At 34.4% G+C, this 23,225-nt stretch overlaps 1 protein-coding gene across 1 annotated transcript in view; it reads right to left on the reverse strand.

Annotated features, from left to right (window-relative positions):
• The window catches only part of ABCB5 (ATP binding cassette subfamily B member 5), a gene marked incomplete at both ends in the record, with an annotated part of 98,579 nt that extends 76,515 nt beyond the window's left edge, over positions 1-22,064 (reverse strand). The window contains 6 exons of the mRNA XM_081079703.1: positions 5,107-5,278; positions 5,363-5,554; positions 14,899-14,953; positions 17,570-17,720; positions 19,319-19,376; positions 22,012-22,064. Coding sequence (XP_080935829.1) covers positions 5,107-5,278; positions 5,363-5,554; positions 14,899-14,953; positions 17,570-17,720; positions 19,319-19,376; positions 22,012-22,064 — 681 coding nt within the window. The remainder of the gene's footprint in view (positions 1-5,106; positions 5,279-5,362; positions 5,555-14,898; positions 14,954-17,569; positions 17,721-19,318; positions 19,377-22,011) is intronic.
• Positions 22,065-23,225: the final 1,161 nt, after the last annotated feature.

Raw genomic sequence — 23,225 nt, forward strand, 5'->3', positions numbered from 1 at the left:
TAATATAACTTAGAATCTAAATCTCTATTTTGCCTTCTACCAGTAGAGCTTCACAGTTTTCTCTCTGTATTTTTAAAATCTTAGAAGATGGGTATTTATAGTAATACAATTTGGGAAAGCCTTGATTAGGGACACAGTTCTTTTTGGGTGCACTCTGGAAAGGAGTGAGCCTGATTTAATTTGATTTGATTTGTTACCATGTGAAAAGCAAGGCGTCCAGAGGATATTGGTCACAGGGCTGTGGCAGGAAGAGAAAGATGAGCCTACATATGTCAGGGGTGTGACCCATGAAACTGTAACTGAATAATGCAGCCTGCCTCGTAAATGCTGTATCTCCAAATATTGAGCGGTGAGATTCCAGAGACAGAGAGAGGAAAGTACCACTCTTGGTGATATTAGGCAGTATTTACTTGATTTCTCAAAATTTTAAAATCAGAACATGCCCTTTTCTCTATTATACATGCATGTACTACTCCTTCAATTAGTAAAGGATTTAATTTAGTAATTAGCACAACAGTTCAATGAAAGAGAACAAGAGCAAAATTGTCCTCTGAGCTGTGTCTCTAACTATTGCTTATTCATATAACTCTATCCACCTTCAAAGTACATTCCACATAATAAAGCTAATTTTATGTAAGACATGCTCAGACGGTTATTAAAATCAGAAGGTAGCACAAGCTGAGTAAATACTCATTATTTTCTGAATTAATTTTAAGATAACCATTTCTATAACACATCACTGGAAGGGAGGCAGCACCTAGCAAAAAGCCTTCTACATAGTGAGTATTTAATAAATGTTTGCCAAATTAAGTTGAAGACAGCTATTATATTAGATTCAGGTGTACAACATAGTGATTAGATGTTTATATAACTTACAAAACAATCACTCCCATAAAGCTAGTAACCATTTGACACCATACATAGTTATTATAATATTATTGACTATATTCTCTATGCTATATTTTACATCCCCATGACTATTTTGTAATTACCAATTTGTACTTCTTAAACCCTTCCCTTTTTACCCATCTCCCAACTTTTTTTCCCATCTGGTAACTGTCAAAATATTCTCTGCTTCTACAAGTTTCTTTTCTTTTGTGCTTTCGATTCTACATGTAAGTGAAATCATTTGGTAGTTTTCCTCCTCTGTCTGACTCATTTCACTTAGAGTAATACCATCTGAGTCCATCAATGTTGTTGCAGATGGCAAGATTTCATTCTGTTTTTTATGGCTGAGTAATATTCCATACATGAAGCACTTTTTTTTCCATTAGTTCATCTACTGATGGACATTTAGGTGCTTCCATATCTTGGCTATTGTAAATAATGCTGCAATGAATGTGCCAATGCATGTCTTTTCGAATTAGTATTTTGGGTTTAATAATAGACAGAAGTGCAATTTCTGGGTCCTTCTTTGTACTTGCTATTGCCTTTGTTTTAAAGTCTATTTTGTCTAGTTAATTATTGCTACCCCAGCTTCTTTGTTTCCATTTTCATGAAATATCTTTTTCTATCCCTGAAAGTCTGTGTGTCTTTCAATCTGAAGTGAATCTTTTGTATGCAGCATATGTAAGACTCTCTCTTTGTCTTTAACCTTTGGCATTTTGAGTTAATTAAGTTCATGAATTCATCCTAGAAACAGTGCTACATACCTCATTGCTGAATACCACTATGGTCACCTTTGAAGTACTCACCTTGGGAAGCTATGCACTGACACCAGTGCCTAGTCTACCCTTCAAAGCAATTTTGGAACTCTTTCTGGAATGGCCATCAGAGCTGTCATCATATTATACTCGATGTCCTGAATGTCATCAAAATATCTTCCTTTCAATGTTTCTTTTCTTTTTTTTTTTTTTGTATTTAAGGATTTTTTTCAAATATAATTTCTTTTCTTTTCTTTTTTTCCCTTTCGTTTCTTTCTTTCTTTTTTTTTTTGGATATAATTAATTAATTAATTAATTTATTTATTTATGTATTTTTAAATGTATTAGTTTCAGGTGTACAAGACAAGGTAATACTTAGACATTCATCATTTATATCCCTCACACTGTGGACCCCCCTCCCTCCATCCCCCCATCCACTATCCCTCAATGTTTCTTTTTTCTTTGGGTAAAGAAGTCCTCGGGGGCCAGATCAGGTGAGTAGGGAGGGTGTTCCAATACAGTTATTTGTTTACTGGCTAAAAACTCCCTCATAGGCAGTGCTGTGTAAGCTGGTGCATTGTCGTGATGTAAGAGCCATGAATTGTTAGTGAAAAGTTTAGGTTGTTTTTGTCTAACTTTTTCACACAGCCTTTTCAGCACTTCAAATAGTAAACTTGGTTAACTATTTGTCCAGTCGGTACAAATTCATAATAAATAATCCCTCTGCTATCAAAAAAGATTAGCAACATCGTTGTAAACAAGTTGGCAAACTTAATTGTCAGACTTTGTATGTGTCTTGTTTTCTTATCCATTCAGCCACACTTGTCTTTTGGTTGCAGCATTTAGTCCATTTACATTTAAAGTAATTCTTGATAGATATGTAGTCATTGCCATTTTAATCTTCATATTTTTTCTTCTCCTTCTTAAATAAGTCCATTTAACATTTCTTGTAATACTAGTTTGGTGGTGATGAAATCCTTTAGCTTTTTTTTTATTTGGGAGGCTCTTTATCTGTCCTTCAGTTCTAAATGATAGTCTTTTTTGGGTAGAGTAATCTTGGTTATAGGTTCTTACTTTTCATTGCTTTGAATATTTTGTGACAATTGCTTCTGGCCTGTAAAGCTTCTGTTGAGAAATCAGTTGACAGTCTTATGCAAGCTCCCTTGTAGGTAATACCTGCTTTTCTCTTGCTGCTTTTAAGATTCTCTCTTTGGCATTTTAATTATGATGTGTCTTGGTGTGGGCCTCTTTGGGTTCATATTGTTTGAGACTCTGTACTTCCTGGGCTTGCATATTTATTTCCTTCACCAAGTTAGGGAAGATTTCCATCAGTATTTCTTCAAATGGGTTTTCAATTCCTTGCTCTCTCTCTTCTCTTTCTAGTACCCCTCTGATGCAAATGTTGGTATGCTTGATGTTGTCCCAGAGGCCCCTTAAACTGTCATATTTTTGGATTTTTCTTTTTGCTGTTCTTTTTGGGTGTTTTCTACTACCTCAACTTCCAAATCACTGATCATCTGCTTCACCTAATCTACTACTGATTCCCCCTAGTACAGTCTTTATTTCAGTTATTGTATTCTTCACTTCTGACTGGTTCTTTTTCATGTTTTCCATCTCCATTTTTATGTTCCTGTCTCTTTGTTGAAGTTCTCCCTGATATCACTGAGCATCCTTATGACCAGTGTTTTGAACTCTGAGTTTGGCAGATTGCTCGTCTCCGTTTTGTTTAGTTTTTTTTTGTGAAGCTTTGTCCTGTTCTTTTATTTGGGATATGTTTCTTTGTGTTCTCATTTTGGCTGCCTCCCTGTGTTTGTTTCTATGTATCAGGCAGGGCTGTTATGTCTCCTCATCTGGTTAGAATGGCCTTATGTAGTAGGTGTCCTGTGGGTCCCAGTGGCACAGTCTCTGGGGTTACCTGAGCTGGGTGCTTCAGGTGTGTCCCCTGTGTAGGCTGTGCATGCCCTCCTCTTGTAGTTGAGCCTCGAGTGTTGTTGACACATCATTTGGAGGGACTGGCTCTCAAGCTGATAATGTTGTGAGGACTGGCTGTGACTACAATGGAGGAACTAGTGTGCATGGCTGACTCTATGGAGCAGGATTTACTTTAACAGGGCTTTGGTGCCTGCTGAGTCAGCACTCTGGGTGTGTTGTTTGTGGAGGTGGTTGGGTTGTGCTCTGGTGTGTCTGAAGCTGGCAACTGAGTGTGTTGGTTCTGGGGCCTCTTCAGAGGGCCTCTGCTGCAGGGCAAGGTCAGCCACTGCCTGTGCCCTGCCTGGAGCTATTTGGAATAAGATAAAAAGTATTTTGTAGACAGTTTCCACTTGTGCTGGGGTTGGAGGTGCCTGGGAGAGGCTAAGCTGTGAGCTGAGGCCAACTGCTGCTCGTGCTGGGCTTGGGGCTGTTTAGCAAGAGGTATGGGGCACGCCAAGGCCAGATGTTGCTTGTCTGAGGTTTGAGAATCTTTGGCAGGTTTTAGGAAATTCTGCAGCATGAGCCATGACAGGCTGTTTGTATTTAAAAGCCACTGGAAGCAGCTTGGGTGGGCCTGCAAGTTGGGTGGGGCAGGATCTCAGGGAATCACCAGAGTGGGGTGAAGGGTGCTAGCTAGGTTGATGGTGACTCAGATATGGTGGCTGCCTATGCATGCAGGCAGGGAAGGGGGAGGACTCAACAAAGGAACAATAACTTCTGCCAGCACTTCTGTCTGGGAGAAAGTTGCCCCTGAAGCCCTCACTCTGAAGCCAGAAAATTCAGTGACCCAACACTGGACCTCAGAGTGAGTCTGTCAGTAAGTCCATGCATAGGACCTTTAAGAGGAGCACCTAAGATTGTGGCTTCCCTCTGTCTCACTCAGCCACAATCTCTGCTGGTTTTCACAGACAGACGTTATGAGGACTTCTCTTTCTGGCCCTGGAATCCTGGGCTAGGGAGCCTGGTGTGGGGTTGGGACCCTCTTCCTCCTTTGGGGAGAACCTTAAAGGTTGAGATATACCTCCTGATTTTTAACCTCCACACATGGGTGTGGGACCAGCCCATTCCATGTCTTCACCCCTCCTACGGGTCTCAACATAGCTTCTTCTGCATATGCTTAGTTATAGGACTTCTGTTCAGCTAGACTTCAGGCAATTCTCAATGATGGCTGTTTTGCAGTTCAGTTGTAATTTGAGGTGGTCATGGGAGGATGTGAGCACAGTGTTTACCTATACTGCCATCTTGACTGGAAGCTCAAAGAGGAATGTTTTTTAACGTTAGTAAGATACTAAAACCAACCTCATTGTAGCCTAATATCTTGAGGATAGAAAGGCGATTAATGGTGAACAAAATCAAAAGTACTTGTGGTGTATAATGTTCCTTTCTGTTTTGAGACATAGGCACTGAAAAGAAATGGCTTTTTGACAAACTCAGTAAAAACCCAGTTCACATTGTTGCTTCTAGTCAATACTGCATGCACCATATTGCCTACCGTAGAGAACATGGCTGCTGAGGCAATTATAAGAGGAGATGTAGACAGAGTCACGAGGGTGAGTTTCCAGCCCTTCACCAAACCTATCACCAGGCCAACAGAAAATGTAGACATGTTTTGAAACAACAGTGCAATCTTGTCTCCAATACCATCGTTGATTTTGTTGATGTCACTGAAACAGTAAATAAATGCAGCTAAGTCATTTATATGTCATATTTGAAAACAAAGTTTAGGTACTACACATCTATCCTCTTACTCAGTCATGCGATTGTTAAGTTCACCGATGTCACAGCTGTCAAACCAGCTGATGTCCTGTGCCAAAATTGAATGAAAAAACTGTTGTCGAATTCTCTTGGTCTGTCGTGCTGCAGTCATAATCCAAAAAGAAATTTGTATGTAGCCAAAAATCAAGGCAGTAACTCCTATTCCAACATAATACAGGGTCATCCTGAAAAAAGATGATTTGAAATGTCAGTGAGACTGAAGAGTAATTTTTTCCGCTTGTTACCAAAACCCAAACCAAACCAAAGCAAAACAAAGTGCCTCCAAGCCTATCAATATTCGAGAGAATTTGTTCTAGAACCTATAAAATAACTAAAAATAAAACTCCATGCAATAAAGTGAAGTACATTGAATGTAAAAATCTAGGTTTCTCTAATAGCACTTCTTGAGTATGTCTTTTTTACATTAGCAGAAATTAGTATTTTAAAACATATTTGCTATTTATAGCTTCTTTAAGTATTTTTTAATGCTTTCATTTCAAAAGTTACATTGAAGTTATTAAGACAGCTGTATGTGAAACAGGAGGGTAAAGAAACGATAGTGGTCAAAAGCATTGTATAAAATGCTTTAAAAATATATACACCATTAAGTCCAAATTCAGCTTAAGGAATTTTCCTAAGGAAAACTATACAAAGAGTAATCTAGAAAGATGGTCATTTTAGCATTAAAAATAATACAGGAACGCTGAATACAATCTAAACACCTAACAATAGAGCAGATAAGAAATGTAAGTAAGAAATGTAGTGATTTCATAAATGTATTTTGAGTAACACTGTTTGTAAGCTTTTAGAGCTATAGTCATGTGCAAGATAGGAAGTCCCTATTCATGAAGGGTTTACATTCTGGTAGAAGGAGACACACAACAAACAAAGAAGAAGAATTTCAGGTTGTTCTACAAAGTAAACAGAGTGATAGTTAACAGAATAACTGATAGGTAAAGGTGGCTTGGGAGAGCTAGCTGCAGATAAATAGAGTGATTAAGAAAAACTTATTTGAGGAAGTGGTATTATAACTGGGATCCAAAAGGTGAAATAGAGCCAGTCATAAAAAGAGCAAGAAGAGCATTCTAAGGAAAGAAGAACAAGTAATAACATCTGAAGCAGGAAAAAGCTTAGCATGTTCCAGGAACAAAAGAAGTCCAAAGTGGTATGAAATGATTAGGCTGGAAAATTTGGCAAATTTTGTAAGATTGTTAGCCATGGTTTTTATACAGGTTTTATTTCAAGAGAAACAGAAGACCATTGAAGGAGTAAAGCATGGGATGACTTTATATGTTCAACTTTTTAAAAGATCACTCTGGTTTTTCTACGGAGAATGGACGGAGCAACAACAATAGTAGGCATTTTAATTAGGCGACTATTACAATAACTAAGGTGAGAAGGATTAGGGCTTGGATGAGATGGTGGCAGCTGGTGTGCAAAGAGGTGGACACAAACAAAACAGAAATAGACTCAGATATAGGGAACAAAACAAAACTGATGGTTGCTAGATGGGGGGGGATGGGGATGGGGAAGAAGGTGAAAGGATTAGAAAGTATAAATTAGTAGTCACAATATAGTCACAGGGATATGAAATACAGTATGGGGAATATAATCAATAATATTATAAAGATTCTGTAGGGTGCCAGATAGGCACTGGACTTATCAGGGGGATCACTTCATATATTGCGTGTAGATGCCTGACAACATATGAAGCTGAAGCAGAACGATATTGAATGTTAACTATAATTATATATATATATATATATATATATATATGTTATATATTATATGTATTTTATATATTATATATGTATGTGTATACCATGTTTCCCCGAAAATAAGACCTAGCCCATCAGCTTTAATATGTCTTTTGGAGCAAAAATTAATATAAGACCCGGTATTATATTATATTACATTATATTATATTACATTACATTATATAATATTACATTACATTACATTATGTTATATTATATTATACTAGGTCTCATATTATACTAAAATAAGACTGGGTCTTATATTAATTTTTGTTCCAAAAGACGCATTAGAGCTGATTGTCCGGCTAGGTCTTATTTTTGGGGAAACATGGTAGTATACATAGTCACAGGATGTGGAATACAGCATAGGGAATATAGTCAATGGTATTGTAATAGCTTTATACAATGTCAGAGGGATACTAGATTGGGGGGATTATCACTTTATTATGAGGGGTGTAAATGTCTAACTATTACGTTGCTTTGTCCACCTGAAACTAACAAAAGGAAGTGGACAAATTCTATATATATTTTGGAAATACAACAACAAACTGGAACTGCCGATATACTGGATGTGAGAAATGTCGGAATGGGGAGAAATTAAGGATAACTTCTTAGATTTTGACTTGAGCAACTGGGTGAATAGGGTGCCATTTACAGGCGAGGAACAGATTTGCAGGAGACATCAAGAGTTTGGATTTAGACATGATAAGTCTAAGATGCTTATTAAAAATCAAAGTAGAGATCAAGTAAGAAGCTGAAAATGAAAGTCAGAAGCACAGAAGAGGGGTCAAGGCTGGAGATGTAAATTTGAAAGTCATCAGCTTATAGGAGGTAAATAAAACAAAGGACTGGCTAAGACCACCCACAGAGGAGATGACCTGTGAAGAGGAAAAGAGGACAAAGGATTGAGTTCAAAGACTCTCCAAATATGGTAGAGTTTGAGATAGAAGAAAGAGACTTCAAGGAAAATTGAGGAATGGCCAATGAGGCAGTCAGAAAGCCAAGGAAGTGAAGTACTAAGGAAAAGACAGAGGAACATACACTCCATCCTAGATTTATAGATGTCAGATTCTGTGTTGGCAAATTTGCCCATTCACTAAAATTTATTTGTAATACCAAAATCAATACTTGGGATGTTTTTGTTGTCATTCCTGGACATGTGCAGAGTGGCCAAAATTTTGAGTTGTCCAATACAGATGTTCCCAGCTAAAGAAAAGCAAGGCGAAACTCTGCCTTTTTGTCTCGACTCTCATATTGTAAATAACCGTGATTTTTGTGGTCTATGTAGTGCAAAGTTTTCCTCATTTTTGTGCTTTTTATTGATGATTTCACTGTTTAAAATGGCTCTCAAGCAGCACACTGAAGTGCAGTCTAGTGTTCCTAAGCATAAGAAGGCTGTAATATGTTCTATGGAGAAAATACATGTGTTAGATAAGCATTGTTCAGGCATGAGCTATAGTGTTATTGCCTGTGAATTCAATGTTAATGAATCAACAATATATTAAATAAGGTGTCTTTAAAGAGATACACAAATAAAATGAGGTTATGCACTGAGTGACTGATGAATGCTGTGGCCAGAGGCTCACAGAAACCTAACCCTGTACTTACCCTAGGAGCAATGGTTCAGTACTTGCTAATTCTATGTTCAAGACAACTTTAATAGAACATAACTACTGCAAATAATGAGAATCGACTGTTTTCTAATAAGTGGGACTGTTCAAGGACAGCATAGAACACAGAACACTATAGATTTAGGAAAAAAATCACCTTATTGAAGTTTTTTTTTTAATGTTGTAAGGAAAATGTTTGTAATATTGTAAGAGGAAAATGGGTTATAATATCAAATAAAAAGAGATGTAAGATTTGTACACTGAAAACTACAAAACGCTGGAAGGTATTAAAGAAGATGTAAATAAATGGAGGAGCAATCCATGTTAATGGACTGGAAGATGCAGTGTTGTTAAGATGACAATCTCCCCAAATTAATCTGTAGATTTAATGCAATGCCTATTAAAAATCAGGCTATTTTGCAGAAATTGACAAAAATCAGACTATTTTTGCAGAAATTGACAAGATGATGCTAAAACTTATATGAAAATGAAAAGTACTCAAAATAGCCAAAATAACTTTAAAGAGAACAAAGTTGGAGAACTTACTTTTCTTGATATTTTATTTATTTTATTTTCTGAAACTACACGAAGTAAGATAGCGTACTACTAGCATAAGGACAGACATAAATAAATACAACAGAATTTAAAGAACAGAAATTAACCCTTACATTTACGGACAGTTTATTTTCAGCAAAGATGTCAAGGCAATTCAACGGAGAAAGAATAGTTTTTTCAAGAAACAGTATTGGGACAAAGGATAGCCACAAGCAAAAAAAAAAAAAAAAAAAAAAAAAAAAAAGTTAGGTCCTTACCTAACAACAATCACAAAAATAATCTCAAAATGGATCACAGACCTAAGTGTAAGAGCTAAAATATTACAATTTCAAAAGAAAATGTAAGAGAAAATATTCATAATCTTGTGTTAGGTAAAGAATTCTGAAATCCAGAAGTATAATCCATAAAAGAAAAAGTTGATAAATTGTACCTCATCAAAATTTAAAACTTTTGTGCTTCAAAAGAAGCCTTTAAGAAAATGCTTCATGTCTAAATCCATGTCTAAATCCATGTCTAGCCACAGACCAGGAGAAAGTATTTGCCAATCATATATGTGACAAAGAACTTGTATCTAGAATTTACAAAAACTCTTATGATTCAATGAGAGAAATGGCACAATTAAAAAGTAGGCAAAATATATGAAGACATTTCATCAAAGAAAATATGTGAATGATTAAAAAAATACATAAAAAGTGCTCATTATTATTCACTAGGGAAATGCAAACTTTACACCCTCTACAATGGCTATAATACAAAAGACAGACAATAACAAGTATTGACAAGGATGTAGAGAAACTGGAACCCTTATACCTTGTTGGTGGAAATGTAAAATGGTGTAGCCACTTTGGAAAACAGTCTGGCAGTTTCTTAAAAAGATAAACTTCCTATATGAACCAGCAATTCCACTCCTAAGTAATCTACTCAAGAGAAATAAAACATATGTCCACAAAAAGACATAAATCAATGTTCATAGAAGCATTATTCTTAAATAGCCAAAAACCAAAAACAATACAAATGTCCACCAACTGGTGAACAGATAAACAAAATGTAACAGATCCTAGCAATGGATTACCACTAAGCCATACAAAGGAATACACTACTCATATATATTATTACAACATCAATGAACCTCAAAAACATTATGGCAAATAAAAGAAGGCAGGTGCAAAACCCCTACATACTATGTTTCTATACACAAGCAGTGTCCAGAAAATTCAAATCTTTAGAGATAGAAAGCAGATAAGTAAGTGTCTGGGGCTAGGGGTGAGAATGGGAATTGACTGCACACAAAGAAGGAATCTTTGTAGAGTGAAAATTTTTTCACTTTGCAGTGTTCTAAAAATACATTGTGGTGATGGTTGCACAACTCTGTAAATTTACGAAAAACCAGTGAATTGTACTTTTAAAACAATTGATGAGTTTTATAAGTAAATTATGCCTAAATAAAGCTGTTATAATCATATAAACAGTATAATTCCAATTACATTAAAATTTTATATGTGTACTAATACATGAAGGCTGTAATAATATAAACCAAAATTAATGTTTACTATTCACTAGTGGATTATAAGTGATTTAATTTTATTTGTGCATTTTTATCTTTTCACATTTTTTTACAATGAAGATAGTACATATTTAATCATAAAAGTAATTAAAATAATTTTTATAGAAGCACTGATTCACTTTTTGAAAGACTATCCCTTAAAAACAATGGGAAAAAACACTCAATTTATTCCACATGGAAGAACCATACTTATTAATTCCTTGTTTACCTATTAATCAGATTTCCAAACTATCTGGGACCCAGAAGTAGCCGTAGAAGTAACCCTCGAAGGCTTTATTTTGCATCAGGAAATGAAACAGCCTTCAAAGTCTAAGCTTTTAATTCAAAACTGTACGCAAATTAAGACTGATTTAACGCCTCCATTTATTGAACATTTATTATGTGTTAAATATTATGCCAGGCACTTTACATATCTGAGTGACACTAAATGTCCAGAAAGTATCAACATTACATTTTACAGATGAAGACACTGAAGCTTACAAAAGTTAGCCAACAGCTTCTATAGCTAGAAAGTGGCAGAGCCCAAAATCGGAATCCTGAATCTGTGATCTGAATTCTAAGCTTATGATCTGAATCACTTTGGCAATATTTCTGAGGACGTAGGGTTCTCAAAGAGCTTTGGGAAACAATGCATACCTAGCATCATCTCCCCTTGAAAATTTATAATACACATGAAAATATTAATGATAATACACATGAAAAAATCCAAAAGCAAAGAAATACTTTAATTTCCTTCAACCCAGCATGTTTTAGACCAATTAACCATAGACACCCTCCTCTTTCAAAAATGCACCACCTATTAACATCTGTCAATTCCACTGTACACAATTTGTGAATTATTGTAGGCTACAACGTGATGCAGCAGAAATTGCTACTTACTTATTTTGTCACTCAATATCTGATAAATATCTTCTTCCTAAATAAGAGAACCCTCATTTTACTTAAGTGGCAATATGCTTAGTTAAAATGGATGTGGTCATAGGACTTGTAGAAAGACAGAAGGATCCCAGGTCCCTGATGACTTCTGAGCCATATTTCATCCTTCGATTGCTTACTTTCAGATTTTTATGTGTGAGATAAATAAATCTCTTTCATGGTTAAGTGACTATGTATTATGATGGGTTTTACATTAAATGCAGATAAACTAAATCTAACACAAACTTTGCCCTTCATTTTCAAGTAGATTATAGTATTTATATCAGAAGTAGCAAAAAGTTGTGAACAAGTTGCTTAAAAGTTCATATAGAATCAATTAACTCTTGTCAGCAAAGGAGGAGTCATTGTTTTCACCAGCAATAGTCTTGGGACTATTTAGTCATTATAACCCGATTCAACAAGAAAAGATTCAATTATTTTCAGAATAACTGTTTGATAAATAAAACAAAGGAATAGACCTAACATTAAAACAGTATACTTATATAAAGCTGTGAATCACATACTTTTATAAAGCTGTGAGTATTATATAAATAATACTGTGTTTCCCCAAAAATAAGACTGAGCCAGACCATCAGCTCTAATGTGTCTTTTGGAGCAAAAATTAATATAAGACCCGGTTTTATTTTAATATAACCGGGTCTTGTATTATATTAAAATAAAACCGAGTCTTATATTAATTTTTGCTCCAAAAGATGCCATTAGAGCTGATGGTCCGGCTAGGTCTTATTTTCGGGGAAACACGGTAGGTAGAATAAAATTCTTCAGTTCTTGATGATTGTAGATGAAAGCAGTATTTATCCTAATCAAAATAGTTGCATAATGCAATGATTCCTGGAAATGTGCTCAACAAAACATTAGTTCCATAGAATGTTACTAGGTGTTAGGGGGAAACATTAGGTTCCATAGTCAAATAGGTTTGGAAAACTTGGATTAAACGGAGTCTTTACTATGCTTATCTGTACTGTGTATATACAAGAGGAGGCTATCATATATAGTGTTTTCCAAACCAATTTGATCATGACAATTTTTTTCATTAGATATCTCAAATATTTCCAAAACAGAACACTGGTTTGGAAAACAATAGCATAACAAATGATACATTATTAATGTTAACAAGGTTTCTTTATAAATTTAGCAACCTCCTAATAATTGTAATACACAGACATATGTATCTTTTTAGCTACTTTCCCTTTTATTATTTGTTCTTTAAAAGGATGCCCCTATATTTAAAAGTTCCAAACTTTTTGTAAGAAACTTATACTTCATAATTGTACATTTGAACCCTGCTTTAATACTGCTAGAATACAATTCAGTAGAAAGCAATATCCTGGATTCTAATCGAATTTTCAAAAGACCCAATATAAAGAAATGTAAAAGGTGCTAAAAAGATATTTTTTCCAAGGAACCCTCATACACTGTTGGTGGGAATGCAGACTGGTGCAGCCACTATGGAAAGCAGTGTGGAGGTTCCTCAAAATATTACGAATAGAATTTATCCATAAAGACATGTGTGCTCCAATGTTCATTGCCGCTTTATTTACAGTGGCCAAGACATGGAAACATGTCTTGAATGGATATGTTGAATATCCATTGAATGATAAATCCAATGAATTTATCCAATGAATGGATAAAGAAGTTGTGGTATATATACACAATGGAATACTATTCGGCGGTAAGAAAAGACAAAATAGGACCATTTGTGACAACTTGGATGGATCTTGAGATTATAATGCTAAGCGAAATAAGTTAGACAGAAAAAGCAGAGAACCATATGATTTCCACTGATATGGGGTATATAAACCCAAAACAACGAAAGAACAAGACAAACAAATGAGAAACAAAAACTCATAGACACAGACAATAGTTTAGTGGTTACTAGAGGGTAAGGCGGATGGGGAGTGGTAGATGAGGGTAAGGGGGACCAAATGTATTGTGATGGAAGGAGAACTGACTCTGGGTGGTGAACACACAATGGGATTCATAGATGATGTAATACAGAATTGTACACCTGAAATCCATGTAACTTTACTAACAATTATCACCCCAATAAACTTTAATTAAAAAAAATAATTTTTCCTCAATGAAAGTTAAGGCTGCAGCAAAGCACAACTCAAGGGGGTACCATTCACACTGTACCAAAGAATACTGTCTAACAGAAAATGTTCCATATCTGTATTATACAATATAGCAGCCAGACAATGTGGCATTTGAACACTGGAAATGTGACTGAGAATGAGGAACTAAATATTTAATTTTGTTTAATTTTAATTAATTCAAATTTAAATAGGCATATGTGGCTGTAGCTAACATACTGGACAGTGCAAGTCAAGAATTATGGCCCAGAAGGTGTCACTGTGATATGATAGGTGACCCTTGGGGTTTTGCAACATGGAGGCTTCACTTTGGGGTAAAAAATGAGAAACCACTTAAGTCTATAGCAAAGACTTTCATAGTTTTAATAAGGCACTACTGAAATCCAATGAATATACTCAGTAAAGTACCATCTCTCTAGCTAACAAACTCAATAGATGTGACTGGAAAGCATGCATACTGTTTAATACATAAAATTACTAAATAAGAATGTCCTTGTGAATTATTCATTTCAGACTTTACAATTTTTAGTCTGAATATAACTATACTAGTCTGAATAATTAGTCTCCAAAATTGGTCAATAAAGCTTTACTATTTTATTATTATTTTTACTATTTGTTGCACACATATTTTTGGTTTTTAAAGTCCACTGAAGTGGCATTTTTTTATAAGGTTTGTAAGGAAAATAATTTGAAAAAAAGGAAACACAAGTCCTTTAGCCTCTAGGATATGCACCTTCAGGTTTAGTAGGCAAAATTGATAGAAAATGCAAATCCCAAAACTACTTTTCGATTGATGACAATTTTGCCAAATACAACATAAAGCATATCTCTGCCTACATACCTCTCAAGTAGAAGAAAGAATTACATAATACTTATATTTTATATACCTAATGAAATAGGAGGGTATGTTTGTTTTAATCACTTATATGTAATATTAATGATCAAACTTTTCAGTGTTTTCTTTATAAGTATTGAATAAAGCAACAAAGATATTAATATTTCATTTGGACTTACACAATCACATCTTCATTCAGCTTCTCTTGAGACTGTGTACAGTTCTGATAATTTGCTGTAAAAGTTTTTTAAATTATAAAGGCAATTAATTTATAATTGGCCATACATAGTCCTCCAAACCAAATATAGTACATTCTGAAGAAAATGAACTCAATGCTTACACACAAGTTTATGATCACTTATTTTCTATTCTGTAACTTAAAATTTGAAATAATTATTTCCAGTCTCAAGAAACTCGCGCAACGTGAAAAATTACAGGGAAATACTAACCATGTAGCTCATACCCAGAAAGAATTTTTTAGGACATCTCTGACTTCAGGCAACAATTTTGTAATTAATAGTAATAAAACTCTCCTTTCCTGCTGAGATTATGCATTTAAAATTCAGTTTGAGATACCAGGGAATAATTCAGAAAGTCCAAGAAAAAAAACAAGAACACATGTGAAAGTTCCTGAAGCAGTAGTCATGGAAAAATTTTAAATGAAGCTCACTGAAATATGTTGAGTATGATAAGAATAGCAACATAAACAGTATTTAAAATAATCCCTGGATTATAAGCTTTCTATGTAAAGTTTTCTATATATCTTCTGGTAAAAAATACATCATACATTAATTAGGATACCAAGGTCGTGATTTCACCAATAGCACAAACAGTGGTCAATATCCATTACCATAATTTTCTTTCTTAAACCTCTATAATAAACATTTCAAATGAATTGCAAACATCTTGATTCTTCACCACTACATCATCACACATGATAACGTCTATGAGCATGATCTTTATTTATATGCAAATAATTATTTTTCCCTTATTCCATTTATGGAATTATTCCAGAAAAAAAATTTTAAGCAGCTTATTCCAAATATCAGAACTGACAAAGTAGAAGTATCAAAACCTAGTAAAAAGTTTTAATGAAATTAACTGAGTTAATAAAATAAATATTGTTTCTAAAAGTGGTACCTAGAATCACATAAAAATGACATAATCTCATTTTGGAGATTATGTTAATAGAGTTAACACATGCGAAAGGTCAATGCTGGCATAAAAATGGGCCCCGATCAATAATAACTATATTTATATTTTCATTTGTAGGAGCAAATAACCTTCTATTATCCTCCAGAAAATCAATGTTAGGAGGTTGACATTATACTCCACAATGAAACTCAAAAAAACAGAAGAAGCCGTTAATAAAAGCAAAACTTAAACTTCAAAGCAGTATCAATCATATACACATGTTTGGCCTCTCCTACCTAAAGTCGGTAAGGCAATCAATTATGTAGTAGATCTAACAGAAGGAATACTCCCAAGCATGCCTTATTAGGTTGCTAGGATTTTCCTTCCTTCCCTCCTTCTTTCCTTCACTCATTCATTTAGAGAGATAGACATAGTTGGCAATCAATAAATATTTGCTCAGTGAATTGGCGGTTCTATTTGTTTAACAAATAGAATCACATCCTTAATTTAGCTTCAATGATTAAAATATCAAAAAATTAGTAACTGTGTAGACAGGAGATCATCACATGCAAGAAGACAGAGGTAGAAGCAATGGCTTTATTACATTCAAACAAGATTGGGATACTTGAAACACAAGCCTTCAGGTGGAAAACAAGAGGGTATAAATTAGTATTTAAAGTCAAATAGGGCACAGAGGGAGGTACGCTGTATAAAGCTAGGCTTATGTCTAAAAGACAGTCAGGTTTTAACGAGACATGTATCCTAGTTATAGTAAGTAGCTATAAGGATACTTCCTACTGTGTAATTTGGAGAGAACATGTAAAATCAGGGAATTATTTTTGTAATATCTACCAGATAAAAGAAAAGACTGGATAGTCACTATGTTAGTGCATAGGAGAAATGCTAGAATTTACATCTAAAATAGTTACCTTGATGGACATGACCGTGAAATAGGATGCTACAAAGGTAAGGATACATGAAGGACATCTGTAATTATGGGAAGTACAAGGGCACTCATTTTCTACACCTGATTGCCAGGTTCCCTTCCTATCTTTATTCAGGGTATTTGTCTTTAGTACTATAATTTTCTGCATGTTCTCTTCAGCTTCTTTGCTGCATTATGTTTTATAGTGCCATGCATGTCTATACACTATTAATGAAACCATAAATAGTTATTTGAAAGATTTAGCCATTCTCGATTTCTTTTTTTTTTTTAAGGGTAAATTACAGATAAATTGTCCAGAATAGCCTAAACCTGTGATTAAATCCTGATATAACCATCATTTCTGATAAACAATTATTTGAATTCCTGGAGAGACCAGCCGAGCTATAATGGGTCTCAGATGATGTTTATATACCACGAGCAGACAGCCATTGGACTTGAACTGCAACCACAGTCCTCTTCTGTGTCTCCAGACTGCAGGTCCACCCTGTAGATTTTGGACTTGCCAGCTTCCATTATTGTGTGAGCCAATTTTTAAAAATAAATCTCTCTTTTCACACACACACACACACACACACACCCTATTGGTATTATTTCTTTGAAAAAATGCTGATGAATACAGATTTTGGTTCTTTAGTCCCTGGCAATAGAGAAGAATAAATGACTTAAATTATTATATAGATATTGTTTGACAATACAATAATCTGTATTATAAGCTTACTGTTTAACACTTTGAGTCTCCAGCAATATAGAAAAGGAAATATTATACTTACTTGTGTTGGTTTTGGCTAGACATCCACTAATAAGGTTATCACTCATTTCTCCTAAAATCAGTGACATTACAGGAAGACAGGCTCCGTTTACCATTGATGCCAGTAATCCCAGGATCATGAGAGTGATGTCCAGTCTATCAGCAAAGCGGAACTGAGGAAAACAAACAAAATATGGTAGCATTACAGTTGTAAAAAAACGGAAAACAAAAACCAACCTGCAGTATTTATCATCAGTAAATGTTATTTTATAAATTAATGAGGAAACTAAATAAATATATAAATATTTATATATATATAAAAAGTTAAAAAAAGAAACGGTCCCCAATCCTAAGGATTTACAATGTATTTTGAAGAAGTTGAAAGATACAAAGTAATAAAATCAGTACAAATTGTAGATCTGTGACACAGTCAGGTCAGATGTGGGTATGAATCAGTAACTTTCTTCCATTTGGTTGATTCTGGAATAAATTAAGATATTGCAAAAGACTGCAATGACAACTGGTTTACAGACAACTGAGACAAACTTTCAATTCCCTAGGTTTATCAACATCATAGCAATGATAAAACTAAGTGCAGTGAATAATAAACATCTAGTAAAAATTAGTTCACCAAATGTATGACTTATATTTTTTATTCTTATTTTAAATTCCTTAGTTTGTTTTTCTACCCAGGACAACATCTATTATGTAAATTAGGGTCCATAATAATTCAAGGCTGTTTAGAATAAGAAACAACTGAAAGTCAAATACTGAATGCTTTACCTTCTGTGCTACAGCAGGTCCCTACAGCACTATTCCAAAACTAAAACAGGAACTTAAAAATGTAGATTATTTATTTTACCAAAGAGAGGTCAAGATAAAATGTATAATGGTATTGAGATGAAATTAGATTTGACTAACAGCAAGAGGAACTTAGTACATATTTTTTAAGTAGAGACTAAAAGCAACTTAATGTTTTTCCATTCATTCGCGCAATAGCTAATATGTATTTATGGAGTAACTGCCATAGCATTATACTCAGCACTATAGATTATAAGGGGGTATCAGCTCCTACACCTTCCCCCAGAGTAGTGTGTTATCTCCTTGATAAAATTTCTCATGTTCTGTTACTTCCCAGGTTTTCGTTTTTTTTTTCAATTTGACTTTTGAAAAAACAGTATTATTTCACGTATATTTCTAGGGATACTGGCAACCAGGCTGATTTAGAGATTAGAGTAGGTGGAGAGGCTGTTTTGGGAACACATTCCTGAAAATGTTCCTTGAACATAATCCCAAAGAAGTGTGCTGACACACTTTTTGATGCATAGGCTTTACAAAATATTTAGATAATATTTTTTATTTAAAAAGGATTTATAACAGTTTAAAAATAATAAAAGCAACTCATATCAATATACTATCATTGGAAAATACTGAAATGTAAACATAGCATAGTTTAAATCACACATAATTCCCCACTACTCAGAAATAATCTCTGATAACATTTCTGCATCACAGCGTGTGCACACACACCTTTTTTTTTTTTTTTTTGAAAAATTGGGATCATTGTATGCATATTGTGTTTTTTTCTTATTGCTTATTGTGGAAATGTTGGGTTGATTATATATTTTTCTATTGGACATAATATGTTGGTGAATCACTTGTTTTAAATTCCTTTCCCCCCTAAAATAGGTATAAACTATCAAACAATCTCTGTGCACTTCTGACAATTCCTTAAAATTTTTTGATACACATACATTCTGATTTCACTTACTATCTCAATAGGTCCAACAACTTGGTTTCTTACTTTAGGCAGGTGTTCTTGCAGTTTTCTGGAAAATAAATGTTTAAAATGTAAAGGTTACAATGTGAATGTAATTTACAACATTTTCCAATTATAATTGTGCCGAAGTGCCAAATTTCACCCTTGCTAGAAATTTATACCAACACTGAAATTTAAAAAACAAACTTAATGATAGACAATATAAAAATTTTTGGCATAATCACTGGGAAAGAAAGTGGTCACTGCCTGTCCACATTAGTTAAAGTAACAACTGAAGATACACATCTGGAGTAGAATTTTTTTATTGTGGTAAAATACACATAACATAGAATCTACTATCTTAACTATTTTTAAATGTACTGTTCAGTGGTACTAAGTTCATTCACATTGTTGTGCTACCATCACCACCACAGAACAACACGAATCTTAAAACACTGCAACTATGTCAGCCTCTGACAAAACACCATTCTACTTTTTGTCTCTATAAATCTGACTACTCTAGGTGCCTCATGTAAGTGGAACCGTACAATATTTTGTCTTTTTCTGATGGGTTTATTTCTTAGCATAATATCTTCAGGGATCACCCATGTTGTAGCAAATATCAGAATCTTCCTACTTTTTAAGGGTGAATATTATTCCATTGTATGTATATACCACTTTTTTATTTTATCTATTCACCCATTCCTCAATCAATGGACACTTGGGTTGCTTCTACTTTTTGGCTATTGTGCATAATGCTGCTATGAATACGGGTGTACAAATATCTCTTTAATTCCAGCTTTCAATTCTTTTGGGTATATAACGAAGAATGAAATTTCTGGATCACATAGTAACTGTTTTTAACTTCTTGAGGAACCATCATGCTGTGTTCCATAGGAACTGTACCATTTTACATTCCCATCAACCATGTACAAGGTTTCTCCATACCCTCACAAATACTTGTTATTTTCTGTTTGATTATATTATTATTATTATTATTATCATCATCATTATTATTATTTTCCCCCTTCTGCCGCCTCCCCCCCACCACTCCAGTTCAAGCCGTTGTTTCTCAGTCTAGTTGTGTAGGACAAAGCTCCATGGTCCATGCTGGTGTTATAAATCTTGCACTCCCCCCAGCTGAGGCAGTTGGTCGGCCGCTCACCGCAGCTCACAGCAGCTCTTTCCAGATGCCGGCTGCTCACACTGGCTGCCAGCCGCTCATGGCAGCACAGGGTAGCCCACTGTAGCACACAGCAGCTGGAGGCAACCTGAGGCAGCTCATGCCAACCTCCGGCAGCTCACTGCAGCCCAGCTCCAGGGAGAGCTGTTGTTCACCATCTTAGCTGTAGAGGGGGCAGCTCACTGACCCATGTGGGAATGGAACCCACAACCTCGGCGTTAGGAGCACAGAGCTGGAACCACCTGAGCCACCAGGCTGACCCTATTATTATTATTTTTAATAGCAGTCATCCTAATGGATATGACGTGGTTGATTAGAATTTTTAACCTTTTGTAACAAATTGTCCAAGAGCAACTCTGAGCTTTAAATGAAGAGAGTTCTAATAAGTATACATTGAACAAGTGTATGCAAATTTTGTCGCCCACTGAAAATTTCATTTTGTAACTCACATTTCAAGGAGGTCCAGATTGAAACTGTAAATTTTATCTATTTATTCAGGGAAATTTGTTAACTAAATCCACACCCAATTCTTAAACATTAATGGAAAACTGGAAGGGATCAGATTTTTTAAGTTTTCTAAAAAAGATGTCACAGAAGGATGAATTTCTGACTCTTCTCTCCAGCTTTTTAACATATTGTTCCATCAGTTTTGATAAACAACAAGCCACTTAATTTTATTCCACTTGAGGTTAATAATTTACTTACGTAACTGGGCCAATTTGCTCAGAGATGATTTATAGATGACAAAATATGTTTTAAGATTATAAAGCCATTCTCCCACCCTAAACACAGATTTTGAAGCCTAAAACCTAGTAAACTCTATTTTGATAAATTCTGTTTCATGAAAACATTTATGTCTCCCATTGACCTTCATGGAAAGCCTTGGAACGATGGGTAGGGTAATCTTTTAAAAGGCTCTTTTCTACTAGAATTGAAAGTGAAGAAAAGCACATGGGCAGGTATGGTGGAAGCTCCCCGTCTGGCTACTGTAGCCCTGCCTTAATGAACCAAGTGATCTAGAGGGGCCCTCTTGAGTTTCTTAGTTCATACATTGAAATGTAACACAATGATTATGGTAAAAGTGAAAATGAAATAGATTTTATACCATTTCCATTTAAATCTCTAAATTAGTGGATTATACAGGTGTAGGAAATTTTTATAACATACATATACACACAGACTTCAGTGAAAAAATAACCAGAATTCAGTATTTTCTTTTATTAAATGTACCATGTGGAATGAAGGATCCAAAGAGAATTGAAATGGAAATATTCAGGTATTTTTCCTCTATGTACTGGTAAGCTACAAGAAATTTGGAAGAGGAGATATCTGAAGTAAAAATCAATAAATCCTGTAGTTGTTATACTTCATAAAATTACTATTAAACCAGTTATAACACTGATTATGTTGAAGTCCAGCAAAATGAAAATAGCATTGCTATTTTTGGGAAAAAAATAAACTTCTTTACTATAGTTGTGAAATAAGGTTGCATAACACTTTTTAGAATTTAGGCAAAGCTTACCCATTTCTCTGATAATTTTCTTGCATGTCTTCAGCTCTTTCAGAATTTGCCATCATACTTACAATTTAATTATTCTGAAATAAAATAGTAACAAATATATCATGACTTATGTAAAATTCTATCACTTAGAATTTTAAGTGATATAAAATTGTTGACATAAAATTGTTTTTTACATTCCTAAGAGTTTCTAAAAATCATACTGCTAAGTTTCACCCTGCCTTTCCAAGCCCCCACCTCAACTGAAGTTTCTGGTTAGGTAGCTCATCTGTTCAGATTCTATCATTGAATTTATAGCTTCTTTGTCTCATTTTGGGCTTATATGTGGAGTTAATGAAAATTCTGGAAATGGAATAAAAGAAGGAAAGCCAGAGTCGATAGCAATGCATTGTTTTTCAGAATATTTCTACTCTATACCACTGATTTGACTGTAATAGATTAAAATCTCTAAACTATCTTATGCTTAGTTTTCTCTTTAAAAAAATGAAGCAGTTTCTCTTAGCCAGCAGTTTGACAGAGGAGGGTTTTCTAGTTCATCAAAGATAAGCAAGTCAGAGCTTCTACCATTTATAAATTAATAGTTATAAAAAGATTAGAATATTTGAAAACCCACTCATCACTAAAAGTATATTAAGCATAATTAAGATTCCTTTGGATGACACTTCAGAATCTTAGCTTAAGATACCAATTATTTATGTAAGTTATCATTTCATTGCAAATGTATAGAGATGTTTTGACTCAATCTAATTTGTTAGGCCATATAACATATTACCTATATTGAGATCATTATTAAGAACACATATTTAAATTCTAGAGTAGAATTATGAATTAATTAAATAATACCTAAACATCTGAAAAAAAACAACAACAAACCAATACACTTTGAAATAGTAAGCTTCTCCATGAAGAAATGAATTCTAATGGGTCAGCTTTTAGCGCCTGAGAAAGAAGGCATGATACAAATACATTGGCATAGTCTTCCTTTTTCAGGAACTAATGGCTGTAACTCTACAGAGGAAGTCTTTACAATTGCTATACTACCTTTAAACCATTTCCAGTTATTTGACATATGTATACGACATAAGAAAAGTAATAGAATGGACTCTATTAGTTTGCATTTTGTAGAAATTAGCAATTATATAATAAAACTCATATATTCATAAAAAGAAATTTTAAAAAATGAAGCTCACCTTGGTTAAGTGCATGATCTGTTCATT

The sequence above is a fragment of the Rhinolophus hipposideros genome, assembly GCF_964194185.1.
Source record: "Rhinolophus hipposideros genome assembly, chromosome: 18".
Lineage (NCBI taxonomy): Eukaryota > Metazoa > Chordata > Mammalia > Chiroptera > Rhinolophidae > Rhinolophus > Rhinolophus hipposideros.